The sequence below is a fragment of the Takifugu flavidus genome, chromosome 2 (genome assembly GCF_003711565.1).
Source record: "Takifugu flavidus isolate HTHZ2018 chromosome 2, ASM371156v2, whole genome shotgun sequence".
Taxonomy (NCBI): Eukaryota; Metazoa; Chordata; class Actinopteri; order Tetraodontiformes; family Tetraodontidae; genus Takifugu; species Takifugu flavidus.
Genome location: NC_079521.1, coordinates 8,021,033 through 8,034,696, shown reverse-complemented (window position 1 = coordinate 8,034,696; position 13,664 = coordinate 8,021,033). Strand labels below are relative to the sequence as shown.

Sequence of the window (13,664 nt, the reverse complement as noted above, 5' to 3'; positions counted from 1 at the left end):
CTTTTATTAACTCGTGGACATGCATGCACTGATAATGAGAGGGTAAACAGATATTTCATGTGTAACCAAAAGCTCCCAGATAAAACATTACAGCCGAAAGAGACTGAGGGAAATTACATTCTGCTACCAGATGAAGGGTTTCAAAATGCCTCCATTTTATCGTCTGTGCACACAATTAATATTTCCCCCCATATCATCACATTTCCTCAGTTCAGTTCAAGCAGATGAAAAATTCACAGTGAATGGCACGCCTCAGCCATCACCACTCAGCCATCACTCCATGCTCTGTTTTATCCTCAGCCATGTTTAGAAGGGAAGATAGAGAAATTGCTTTAGGGATCTCCATAGAAAATGGGCGCTTTAAAAGATGTGGTAGGCTGATAGCAATGTTCCCATTGGATTTTCTCTGGCAGCCCCCCCCCCTTCTTTTTTTCTTTCCTGTTATAAATTCACTGAAATAGAAACAGTCCTCAGATTATTTGCTGTCATGACAATCTGATTTGGGATTTGCAAGTGACCAAGGCTCACTTGGGTCAACGTGGATCAACACGCAGCAACTCCAGGAATCTGCATCCATTCGTAACAGAACAGGGTACGAGCAGTTCTAGGCTAATTGCCTTCACAAGGCTAATTTTATAGCCTTTTCTGAGCATTAAATTGAAAATGGCACTTTTGTGAATTAACCATGTCACCGATGGTGCAACATTAAACAATGACTAATGGCTTTTGTGAGTTGAACATACTCCTTTCAGGGGTAAGGTCAGCAGTTATGTCTGTCAGGGCAACATGATTCTCACTCTTTGACCTTGTGCAAAGCTCGCAGTCGTTTCAGAGTCCATGTTGTAATTGTAGAAGCGACTTAGAGCATTATGACGTCTTTCCTTGGGTCATTTAATTGGTTGCTGCTCAGATATTGTTGAACAGTTTGGTATTTTTTTCTCCTGATATCAGAATTCAATTCTTGAGATAATCTTCAACCAGAAGAACATATTACACCAAATTAGGGCTGTTTGTTGAATGGCCTTTTGACCCAAAAGCTCAGTTTAGCCCACACTCTATTCCAGGCAAATATTGGTTGTGCAGTTTTTACTTTATGGTCCCTATTGAATCACATTCAGGTCAACCATATACCATCTACACTCATCATGCTATTGTGTATTCAGAGCTCCTATATAGTCTATAGATAGCTATGTCTCTACTCTCTCAAAAACCTTTTCTTTGAGGTTGTTTCCCCCTACATCATATTTTCTTCTCTGCCATAATTTCAATCACATTTTTCATTCAATATATTACTCGAATATCAATATGTTATATACCGGTAATAATATATTGTGTTGAAAAAAATAAAAGTGACATCTTTCTTATCCAGGATGTAACTGGCACAGTGTCATTCTAGGGAGGTGACTTACTCTTGCTCTGCTAATTCTCTGCTTATCTCTTCTCTCCCAATCGTCTCTTTTTGTGGGTCTGTCCATGTGTGTCTGTGTGTGTCTATGTGGTTTCTCAGGCAAGAAAAACTCTATCCTGCAACACAAAGTCCAGCACGACCTCAGTTCTGGTGTACTGAACTACCAGGAAAATGAGATCATCCAGCAGATTGTACAGCATGATCGAGACATGGCCCACTGTGCCCACTTAATGCAAAATGTCCCACCCCAAACACCACCATCACCTACCCCGGTCATCTGGGCGCCTCTGATCCAGGCCCCTCTACAGGCAGCCGCTGCAACCACCTCCGTAGCCATTGCACTGACACACCATCCGCATCTTCCACACACTCTCTTCAGGCCTCCTGTTTCGGTTTTGGGGTCCCTAAAGGACCCCTCCAGCCGAATGAAAAAGTTGCACACTTTTGCTCCATCACCAGCCCCAGGGTCTGCTGGGGACTCTCCAGCTAGCACTCCATCTAAATTACATACCGGTGTAGATATGCCATTGTTAGCTTCTTTCCGGGCCCAGCACATGCCATCTGGTACATTGATTACTGGTTCTAGCAAACAGGGCTCTAGTAGTGAAGACCAGCAGCAACCGAATACATCCAATTCTGGGTTGGGTGGAGGAGGGCTTTCAGCTTTTCCATTTGAACAATTTTCCTCTTCTGACTCCCCCTTTTCTAGCACAGCCCAGCTACACCCACAGCCGAAACATCAACAGCCTTTTCGCTCTGAGACACCCCCCCTTTCAAACCTTTTCCATCAAGGATCTGCAGGTGGAAGCACAGGTTCAGGATTAAGTGGAGGGGCTGGTGGAGTTTTTGGCACCACAGGGTGGTCTTCAGGTGGAGCAGTTGGAGATGCTGTGGAAGGAGCCACTGGAGGGGACACCTCTTGGGCTGGGGATGACTTTACAATTGGAACAGCAGATTTAAATCCTGGAAGTCACTTTGGTATGGGAATAGGCAGTCGTGGGTCAGTTGGAGAGATCTCAGGTGAATCAATAGGAAGAATATCTGAAGGATTAATGGGTGCTGCATTTGGGAGATTAGGATGTGGGGCATCAGGTGCATCAGGGTTGGCTACCTGTGGACCGATAGGAGATGTCGCCAGATCATTGCAAGGCACCAATAGAGGATCGACTGGGACATCCTCTGGGGGATCAGTAGGATCCTCTGGAGAGACACTGGCAGCGGTGACCGCCGAAGGGTCTTTAGGAAGAGCTTCAGGTAGATCAAAAGGTGTGCTTTCAAGAGGAATGACAATAGGGAGCACTGGGGAATCACATGGAAGTGTTTTGGGAGATTCTGTGGGATTGACTTCTGGAGGACCATTTGGAAGAGCTTCTGTAGGGACATTAGTTAGCCATATGAGTGTAGGGTCAAGTAGCTATGGGGGAGGGGTACCTTTAGGACATCCCAGCAGAGCAGCAGGGGGGAGCCATATAGGACTTTCTACATGTGTGGGGGGAGCGAGTTCTAGTGGAGTTACCACTGGACATGTTACTTCTTCACGTTGTCAAAGTCCTATATTTACAAGCTCATCCAGCTTTGCGCCCAGTCAGGTGCCCCATTGCCAGCCATCTGCTAAACCTCCACAAGTCTCTCCTTTGCAACAGTTTGCTGGGGGAGGCAGGACTACAGGTGACTTAAGCCTCCTACATTCCCCTCCACAAGGATCACCATCAACTCGTAGAAGATTTCATAGCCAGCAGCCTGCTGAAGGCTCCCCTTCTTCGCTCAGCCATTTTAACCTGACAGGCCTGTCATCCGGAATTCTGCCTCACCAAATGTCCATCGAGAGGTCTGCACTGGCTTCTTTGGCCCAGTATGGATCAACAAACGCCTCACCCTGCCTTACCCCTGTGGCACCCAGCCCTACTATTCAAAGTCCAGTGGCAGGCAGGACTTTCCACTACAGCGATCCCCCCAGTATCACAGGATCCAACAGCTCCCTGCCAATGCCTCATTCTTCTTTTCCTTCACAGCTCCCCAGCCAGTCACCAAAAACAGGGAGAGATTCACCTCTGGGCCGCTTTTCTGAGGACCTAAAGCTTTTATCCAGCTCACACCCATCACTACCCCAGGAGGTGGTTCAAGCATTAGGTCACCATGCACCTTGCTCTTCAGTGGAAACTGGATATTACCCCTCACCCTTCTCATCACCCACTCTTGTACCCAAACCTTGTAGCCCGATGCCAGGACGTATGACTCCTCCGATCCAAACATCTCCAGGGCACCGTCAGCAAACTCAATCCCCTAGAGTCTCACCGGCCTTGCCTCTACAGAGAGGCTCCTCTGCGTACTCAACAGACCTAGAAACACAAACTGTCCGCTCTAAGTTACCTTCTAATTTGTGAAGTTTAATCACACCCTCCCCTGCTCCTCCAAACTGAAACAGATTATCTCCATGTGTGGCATTACTTTCTTTATTTATTCAGACTTCACTGTGTTCCACCTCTGATTTTATCTATATCTTAAATTTACCGTGATTTAAATGACATTGACCAGGTATGTCTGAGCTCTAGAGTATTTGATATGTTTTACGCTTTGTCTTCTTTTTTATTGGAAAACTGTTCCAGATAGAAATATAGTTAACTAAGTTAATCAACCCAGTGGGAGGGTGTGAAAAAAAAATCTCCATTTAAAGAACAGTCATTTTGTTTGTTTTTCTACCTATGCCAAATTCATCTGGTGATGATTAGAAAGACAATTCAGCTATAATAAATACTCTTTTTTTAGCAGGAAACTATGCACTAATACCTGCATGTAAAATGCTTTTTGTGTGTTTCAAAAAAGAAATCTACATTTTTAGCCAAATAATATTTGAAAACAGGCAGTCACTGTCTCTTTACGGACTCATACAAGATCTCATATTGTTGATCCTTAAATGTATCTATTAGATTGTACTTATTTATTCTCTGTATAGGCTTCTGCTGAGGGATGGAGAAGAGATTTTAGGAAACCAAAAAGGCTTTTCCAGTGAGGTAATCATTCACCTCCTCTTGGCCCGTCAACCCTTATTTTATACCAATTTATCTTAATAATACTGTTATATGAAGCAGGGGGAGAGGGGATCAGCGAGTTACCCTCCATCACAATATTGAGACATAACAGTATGAGAGGGACTAGCTGTCTGCACAGTCCTCCACCATGTTCAAACAAGCTCACGTTGTCTTCCAAGCCCATGCGCTATTGTATAGAAATCCGGCTTTCTTTTTCTTCCTGACTGTGTGGAACTGTTAAAGTGTGAGTGTTGTGAGAAATTGTGCGTGACTCAGTGGAACAGCAGAATGCAAAGCAAGGCTTGACCTTGGACTGTTTAAAAGGATATTTGCCTTCTACACAAAAAACCTAGGACTTCCATTCACCGCAGATTCTGTATTGCATTGTGTAGCAATAATGCCGTTGAGAATAAATCAAAACCCTGTTCTTTCATGAATATTGAAGGCGTAGCATGCAGAGTACAGATGCTGAAATACCTGACAAATGCTGGAAGTAAAAATATGCCAGATAATTTTTGTAATTCAACTGTCATAGCTGCTGTGTACAGTTAATGTAGAGGTGTTTCTTTGTTGAAGGCCTGGGTGTTTGAGGTGTTGAATGTATGCACATCTGCTGTCACAGTGCTGTAGCCTATTTATATGCGCTGAAAGTATGGTGCCCCAAGGGGTCAAGAGATTCTTTCATAACTACAAGGTCATTGATTGTGTGTCAGGTTTATTTTCTCTTTAAAGTGAATATTTCTGCCAGGTCCTTTATCCAAACAAGCACCCATAACAAAACAGAAGTAGCGCATACCACTGTATCCTTCATTTTACACATACCCTGAACATTTTCATGGAGAAAGATTAAGATGGCAATTGGTCTAAAATATACATTGTTGCATATTTAGCATTAGCGGGCTTTGTAAAAGTTCCCTACACGGAAATGAAAGCGAGAAACGTGTCGATTATCTCCCAGAGGAATAGTGCATGATATCGTACAACATGACTGTCTATAGCTCATCAGGAAGACAGATGCAGGTACCACTCAGACAGCTGAGTCCCTAACTCAGTCACAGCACTCAGCCGCCGCAGCCTAATTTAACAAGACATGTCTCTAATCCCTTGACCCTCACAGACTATCGTAGACTTGCACACAGTGGTGCTCCGGTACCATGTCCTCCCCTCATTACCGTTCCCAGAAGCCCTATAATAAGGTATAGCCTTACATAAGACTGCGCCTCGATACACATACACAAAGAAAATATGTTGTTTTTGGTCCAAAATTAGTACAAATATCTTACAACACAAAAATAGCTGTGAAACTGGTTCCATTTTGACTGGTTTACAATCGCACCAACAGTATCTGTAGTGAGACGGCAACCTTATCAACGAGAGTAGTGTTTTGCGAGTGGTAGCATTCATCGTGCATTCTGGATAACGTCATATTATTCAGATTGTTCAAATTGTATTAAAATGTGCTATTTAAACTATACTTTCATAGTTAAAGTGTAGTAAGAATACATACAGTAAGATAAATATTATACACCAACAAGATCCACAAACAATGACAAAGACTAGTATTTTGCAAATGTAGATAAAAGGGTCTATTTTTATAAGCTACACTTGACTGTCGAGGTTGGAGAACTTGTTTATTGGCTCCTCCATTAGGTGCACTTCTCCCAATAGCAATATCCCTAAGCTACATACAATGTCACACCTAATCTATCCAGACTCCAGTGCACACAGGTGTATGGGTACATGGACAACATGGGTACTGGAGACAGAATCCTTTTCACAAAGGAGTGTTCCAAAAATTACACCGTTCCTTTTATTTCTTCTGTCAATCTGACCTTCTAAATGCCCAGAGTTGGAGAACAGCTTGTAGCCCATTGCTGACACAAAGGTGTGTATGTGTGTGTGGAAGAGAGAGAGAGCATCTGAATGATGAAGTCAGCAGCAGACACAGGAGCAGACAGAAAGACACCCCATGGGTACTTATGCTGACAGGGTCCATGTGTCTTTCTTTCAACATGTCGCCTGCTACCTCGCAATTGTTCCTGAGTGCTAGTGGATGTTTTTCATTGCAGTATTGATTGGATGGAAAGGAAAAAGGCTTGGAGTGTAGCCATGTTGCTAGCAATGTGTGCCTGTTTCCTATTGTGTCTTCCTTGTAAGGTGTGTGTATGTCTCCGTAAATACAGAGTCAATGTGTTTGTCCCTTCTCTGTTGCATTTCTATTGATCAGTGTCAGTCATGAATGTTCCTTCAAGGTTTTAACCATGGAACTATTTGACTCTTGATGTTTTCCTACTAAGGGTGCGTCTTTTACCAAGTCCCGTGTGTTTCATCCTAGCCAACTTTTTATGCAAAGATAACCTAAATAAAGACGATTCATGACCGTTTTTGGTGGAAATGTAATAGATTTTTTTAAGAGAAATTCCATCAACGGACTTTTAGCTTCGCACTGCAAAGAAAAAAACATTCAACACTGACATTTTGTCCTGACGGTACAGCCATGTCATTAATCATGGGTGTGTGCTACATTGGCCTGCACCTTTCCCAGTTTCCACTGGTGGTTCTGTAAGGATGCAGTCTCAGATTCCAGTAGGTGTGCTTCCATCATTGGTGTCTACTCTTAGCCAACCTCTCGCTTCGTTTGGCTTATATTCGTTCATGAATGCGAGCAATACTGAATCAGTGGCGCACGCTAATGAAATCATTTGCTGTGATTGAGGATTAGGTGAAGCCATGGTGGAATCAAACCTGCAATTTTCCCTGGGAGATAAAGGTGTTTTTCCCAAGATCCTCATTAACCATTCATGAGGAAAAATGCCCCTAACCATCAACAAATGGTCAATTATCCTTGTACATTCGGGTGTTCGGTATCTCAAAGTTAATTGCTATGACATGACGATCGCCTCATGTGCTGAAAAGTTCTGTTTACTGTAGCATCTAACACAGCTGACCTCTTTTGCTGATGCTTCAGTGAGATGGAATAACACAAGAGTAATGTTATTTTGACCACTAAGTGAACTGCTGTCTAATCTGGCTATAACCAGGATGTGACCCAGTTTACCAGGAGAGGAACTGCCGAGAGCATGTGAGTTTACTCCGAGTCCGTATCACCTTTAGGGTAACGGCACTGTGCAGCTGGCCGACGGTAGTTTTTTCCCCGACAGATGCCATTTTAAAGAAATATGTAATAACATGATGATAGGATTGAATCATCTTCTCTACTGGATTGAAGTTAATCAAATGCTATCTCCAAAGGCGAGGCTTATTCTTCACTGGATTAGAGTGTGCTTGAGTCTGGGTGTGGGTGTGTGTGTGAGGGCGGATCATGTCCATACTACATTTCAAAAGATGAGTTGTGCATTGAAAAGAAAAGCAAAACAGTGTCATAATAATCATTTATTTATGAAAGGATGTACTGTAACACTGTCCAACCTGATGCTTGAATGATGGAACTAACTGTAATGTCCATGAGGTTGTTACTGTTATAGATTTATATATTTGCCTAGGACCTCTTTATATTTCTGTCATCATTTTTGACTCTCTTAGTAAGTGATGTCATGTCCATACCAGGATGTTAAGCACTGCTCACCAAGTTGTGTGTATATACAGAGTTCCCAGCATGATCATGACTTTTGAGGAAAACGTTGTCATTTGCATCATGTGACCTCTGTGTGTAACCTTTAAGGTGTTACAGAAGCAGCACCTGTTTTGTTTGTTTTTTTATTATTGACTTTCTACCTGAAGGCTCAACCTTTATGTTCCGCGGAGGCAACGACCGGTTCAACTCTTCTTCTGAGGACTCACAACCTTTTGGTGAGGACAGTATTTTGACCACTTTGCTATTGATCAACGGATATCTATTTTTTCTGCATTGAACACAGGAAATGCGGAGGGGGGAGGGGTGGGGGAAAAGCAATAAGGGAACTGCACAGGTATGGCTGGATGTGTACCCACGGGACAATACACCGAACCACTCGACAACCACTGACAGACCCACATGAGTCGTGGCTTGTGGCGTGTGTGACGAATGGGGGAAGGCAAAAAAAACTACATTGTCAATAAGCACACGTACTGGATGAAATAAAATATAGAATTAAACATACAGGACACCTGCCTGCAGTGTTTGTTCTCTTTGCTCATATGCTTAATTGCGCTTCACAAAGTTGCAAATGGCGGAGTGCAAACGGGACACTTCTGGAGGCGACAGGTCAGCTGAGTGCAGCTACTTGATCGCTTCCTCTATAGCGGGTTGATGGGCAGAATGGTTCCCCCACACACTCCACACACAGAGCGGTGAAGAGACAGGTGAAACTCCTTAGAATGCTGGAAATGTTGGCAGACTGCAAAAAGGAGGACAGGCAGTGTTGGCCCCTGTGAGCACTCAGCCATCTGCTTCATTAGAATTCCCCCTTGAGGTAACCTTCCCTTCCCCTCCAAGTGGAGCTCATTGAAAGTGAAGGGCTTTGTTTTAGATTGTCTATTGTAATTACACATTATTCTCCTTCTCTGATGCCTGCCTGCTGAGAGAAGAGAGGTGCTGGCTTGCTGATCTGCATCTCAGGACAGCGTAAAAAAAAAAAAAAAGGTCCGGGACTGCTGCTGCTGCATGTGCCCCCCGGTCCAGATCAGTGGTGTCACAGCGGCATCCTTGTGATTGAGGTGGCTGTCTCTTGGACACTGAAGAAGGACGACCAACCCTGATGCCGTCCTATGCAGCATCGATGTTAATCTGCTCCGGTTTTCCTTGGGTCAATCTCAGCAGTAATTAATCCCACCATCACCCTGCAGATCTCATGGTTAAAGAGCTGTCAATGCGCCATACGCACTCTCAATGTGTCTCAGTTTTTCTTTTTTTTTCATGGGAACCACTCTGGTTGGTGCTGGTAAGTGTTGGCGGTAGAAGATTTGAATGTATCATATTGACATGGGGAAAAAAACCATTAATCTTCAATCACTACGATGTAACAGTCGCTGCTGTGTTCGTGATTTACAGGTCTGCTCAATTTCTGCTGCACTGTTTTGAAACATTGTTTTATTTCATGTCTGCAGACCTGGCTTATATGTTTTTGGCAGCACAGAGCTCAGAGCACTCAAAAACACACAGTAACTACAGCACATCCGTATTAGCGCCCCCCCCTAAAACCCTGCCGTCAAAGCCTTCTGACATCTGCCAGTTTGTTCGCATAATATTGTCCAAATGCCAAGTTTGGGATGCTCTGGCTTTTGACGTGCTTGGCTGAAAATTTTTCTTTTTTGTGCGTGTGTTGGCTCTGCATATGTGCCTCCTGGGATTTAGTTTGTGAAAGCATACGCATGGATGACATCAGAAAGATGGCCACAGGTTGCTAACCTGATGTCCCCATTCTACCTTTTTAGCTCTACCAACACGCTCCTTCTCTCTCTTGCTGACAAACCCTGGTCAGAAATGACCATTTGTGCCCTGCTCAGAGGTAGCGGATGCTAATGCTATAAAAGATAGGATGAAAGTATGAGGTTAAGTAACATGCCAAAATGATACCATCAATAAATCTAAGACTTTATGTCAATTATATCTATTTTTTAGTATTGACTAATGTGCTAACCTTCCAAGGAGGATGCAAAAAAAATTGAAATTTTTGCAGGGTCACAGAAATTCAACCATTGAAGCTACCAGAAGGAGGAAAGGGAACCGAAAGCTGTTTTTTTCCCACCGGATTATGGGCTCTGTAATGTATTAGTGTAAATTAGAGTGTTGTCTTGACAGCTGTAATTGCTACACATAATGTACTCGCTGACCTCCACATGACCTCCTGGTTAGACCCTAACTACATCAATGAGGCTTTAGATTTTGTGTCATGGTCACTTTTTGGTGTTTCTCAGGGTTTGCAGTGTAATATATCAACACAAGGACCGACAGCTCAACTTGTAACCCTGCCATCTGTTAGCGGCCTCTCTCATATGTCCGTTTGGAAGCTCGGCCAATCCTCCCTCCTGGAAAGCTGGATGTGGCGTCCATAGCTGCCTGATTCAAAGGTCTTGCAACACTCCCAAAATGCTTAAAGGTCATTTATTTGATTGACTTGACAGAGATTATTTCTAAATGCTGGATCTGCTATTTTAAAATATGAACCCTGCTTTGCTGGCATGAGAGTACGATGCTCGAATTGTTTTTTTTGGGGGGGGCTGGTCTTATACTTCTGAGTAAAATGCCAGACAGTAAGCTGATGTCGTTTTCTTTTCAGCAAACACACAACCTATTTCAATATACTAGCGTGTAAGAGTATGTAGATCAGTGGGTGATTGCTGCATATTTCATAAAAGCGCTCTGTCCTCTAAAAATAATACGATAAAAAGAAACCCAGAGGAACTCATTTGAAAGAGAGGAAAATACCATTTCCTGATTTTTAGCAATTATAATCCTCCGTGACAGGTGATCCCTGCAACAGCATCCCTCTCCGCTTCCCTTCCTCCTCCTCCTCCTCTCCAGTGAGACTTGATGGAGGAACAGACCTCCCCCTCCCCCTCCCCCTCAGCCTCCACCTCGTAGACGTCGAAGCCCTCACGCGTTTTGCTAAGCGTGGGTTAACTGTGTTGGACAGAATCCACGCCACACACCCGCAGCCAGGCCGGCAGCCACTGCTGATCATATTAGCCCATCATTTTCCTCCCAGGCTCATCCTTTGAACTGAGAGAAAGGAAACAGGGCAGTGTACCACAACTCATAAATCAGAAGGTACATGTTGATGTCAACTGGCCTGGACCCGGAACGCTCGCCGTGTTTTCAAATACAGCATCTTTCTTTTCCATTATTTTCTTATTGGTTGTAATAATAATGAGTCAATAAATTAAACTGATGATGGAAATATAGCAAATGGAGCTTAAAGTGGAGCCCGGAACGAATGACCAACTGGATGAATGGAGAGAGGCTTAATTACAGCGTCGGGATCTTTCTTCATTACTCACTGCCACGGGGATAATCTTGCAGAGGAGCCAGAGTGTTGAGCAGAAAAGCAGCGATTTTCAAGTCAGCCAAGCAATTTACATAGTTTTTGCTGTTTTTTGGGGTGGGGAGGGGGAGGGGGGTTGCAGTCAGCCAAGGTTCAAAAGAAAATGAATTTCACCTTCTTGATGTTCACCGTGAAGGTGGGAAAGACTCACAACTGCCCACAGCAGCTGTTGCCAAAGTAAAAATCTGGTAAAATCTTTACATGAGGATGACAAAGATCTTCAGTATGTTTCAACCAAAGACACGAAGGACAGTTCAAGGTCAAATGAATGAAAGTTTTCAATCTAAAAGGAATGAAGTGGTCTACCTTTATTTCTTAAAGAAAATAATTCAGGTGACTAATGTGTGCATGAAAATGATTAAAATGTATTAAAAAAAACTTTCTTTTTTAAAAATCGATATGGTGCAAGTCTACATAACACAAACCTTGGACAATTGTTGGACAGCTGGAATCTTCTTTCTTTCATCATTTTTGTTCATCAGCTTTCCATTTCAAATACATTTAACTTAAATTCAAATTTCCTCTTATTTGTAACATATTTATTAGATTTCATATAAAAGCCAAGTGAGATCTGAATCAGGAACATGAACATAGCATTTTGTCACCTGAAGTGATCTAGAGCCACTAAACTGATCTCAGACTGGGACACTGAGGACCAAATCTGAATAGATATGAACAATTCAACTGGCTGAGGCGGGAGAAGGAGAAAGAACGACATAATTACATCTTTTTTTCTTTCTTTAGGTTTTCTTAAAGTAACTTTAGTAACAACTGCTGCACAGGAATCGACACACAATTCCATGTAGAAAACAATTTTTAAGGGTCTTTGAAACTAATATTTGTTGGTAAAAGTGATTTTTTTTTATATCTCTTGTCTGAATAGACACAGTCAAAAAAGACTAAAAAATGGCTCCATGAGCAAATGACCAAAATGCTCCGAAGACAAATTGGAATGTTCGCAGCAATTTCATGAAAAGCTGAGGCCAAAGAGTATTCACATTACCAGTTTAATCAAAACGCCACAGAGCGTAAATGTGCTCAGATATGGCTCCAAAACCCCAAATTTGTGTATCAATGTGCAGCGATTGATGTGTTTCCTCTGGTTTGTGTCACTTTCTATATTCTCGCTACATGCGGGCCAATTCACTAGAGTTTACATCAGCATCATCTTCACTGTTATTTATAAAATGCTTTAGAAACAGCCATTGCTAAAACAAAGTGCTGTCCATAAAGAAGAATCGAGCGAAAGGCAAAACACATCAAAACAATAGAAGACAAACATTGTTCAAACAATAAAACAAGAGCAGAGTCTCGTGCTGGAAGGGTTTGACCAGCGTGTAGCGGGAGGTGGAGTTTGGAACCGGCAGCAGACAACGGTTCTGTCCCCTCTGAGCTTAGACCTCCAGGAGCAGCTGATCAGCTGACCCGAGGGACGGAGCAGCTCAGAAAAGTGGAGCAAGACCCTTTAAAGATTCAAAAACCAAATAAAAGGATCTTAAATGAGAACCAGTGGAGGTAGGCCAGAATGGGACTAATGTGCTCCCACTGACGTACTCCATTTAAGAGTTTTGCTCTTTTCTGAATCTGTTACTCACAAAAGTTGTGAACGTCGGCTGTCTCTGTAGTTGTTGATATGGAGCAGGGTTGACTGCGGCTGCAGGCTCTTTACATTACACGAAGGAAGAGGAAGATTGTTTGAGTAAAGGATGACTCACTTTCATTAGTGGATCTGGAATTCTGAGCGTTTGGATCTTTGATGTTTCCTCCGTAGGTGTTTCACGGGGAATATTTTTATTTGCAAAATGCGCAAGATTTATATCGTGCATGTGACTGTCTATGTGCACCCACGGAGCTCAAAGGAACACACAGACAATTACAGTAAGGCCCCAGAGCAGACCTGAGAAAGGGAAACAAGAGGAAGGAGCAGGAAAAAAGCAGCGTCTTGTGTGAGTCCGTGGAAGAGTGAAGCTGTAAGTATGTCAGGAGGTGTAAAAGTGTGTGGGAGGAGGGTTGAAGGAGGGAGCCCACAGCACAGTGTAGGAATGGAAGGGGGGTGTGAGGAAAAGCCCTGTGAGGTGATGGGTGAGCAGCGGAGTGTGTCTGTGGCCGGGAACGCATGCTGCGCTTGTGTTTCAGAGCACGGTGAGGAAGGAAGAGCCACGCCGAAGAGGTGGTGATGTCATTCCCCCTCTAATCCGGGCCATGCCACTGGGATTAAAGGAAACAGTCAAAGTCTGAATGTTT

General features: G+C 43.3%; 1 protein-coding gene across 1 annotated transcript in view; it reads left to right on the top strand.

Moving 5' to 3' along the window:
- Window positions 1–8,541, top strand: part of hcn4 (hyperpolarization activated cyclic nucleotide-gated potassium channel 4) — a 52,118-nt gene extending 43,577 nt beyond the window's left edge. Inside the window, exon 8 of the mRNA XM_057025453.1 lies at window positions 1,508–8,541. Within this exon, the coding sequence (XP_056881433.1) occupies window positions 1,508–3,792 (2,285 nt within the window). The 3' untranslated portion in view covers window positions 3,793–8,541. The remainder of the gene's footprint in view (window positions 1–1,507) is intronic.
- The last annotated feature ends 5,123 nt before the right edge of the window (window positions 8,542–13,664 follow it).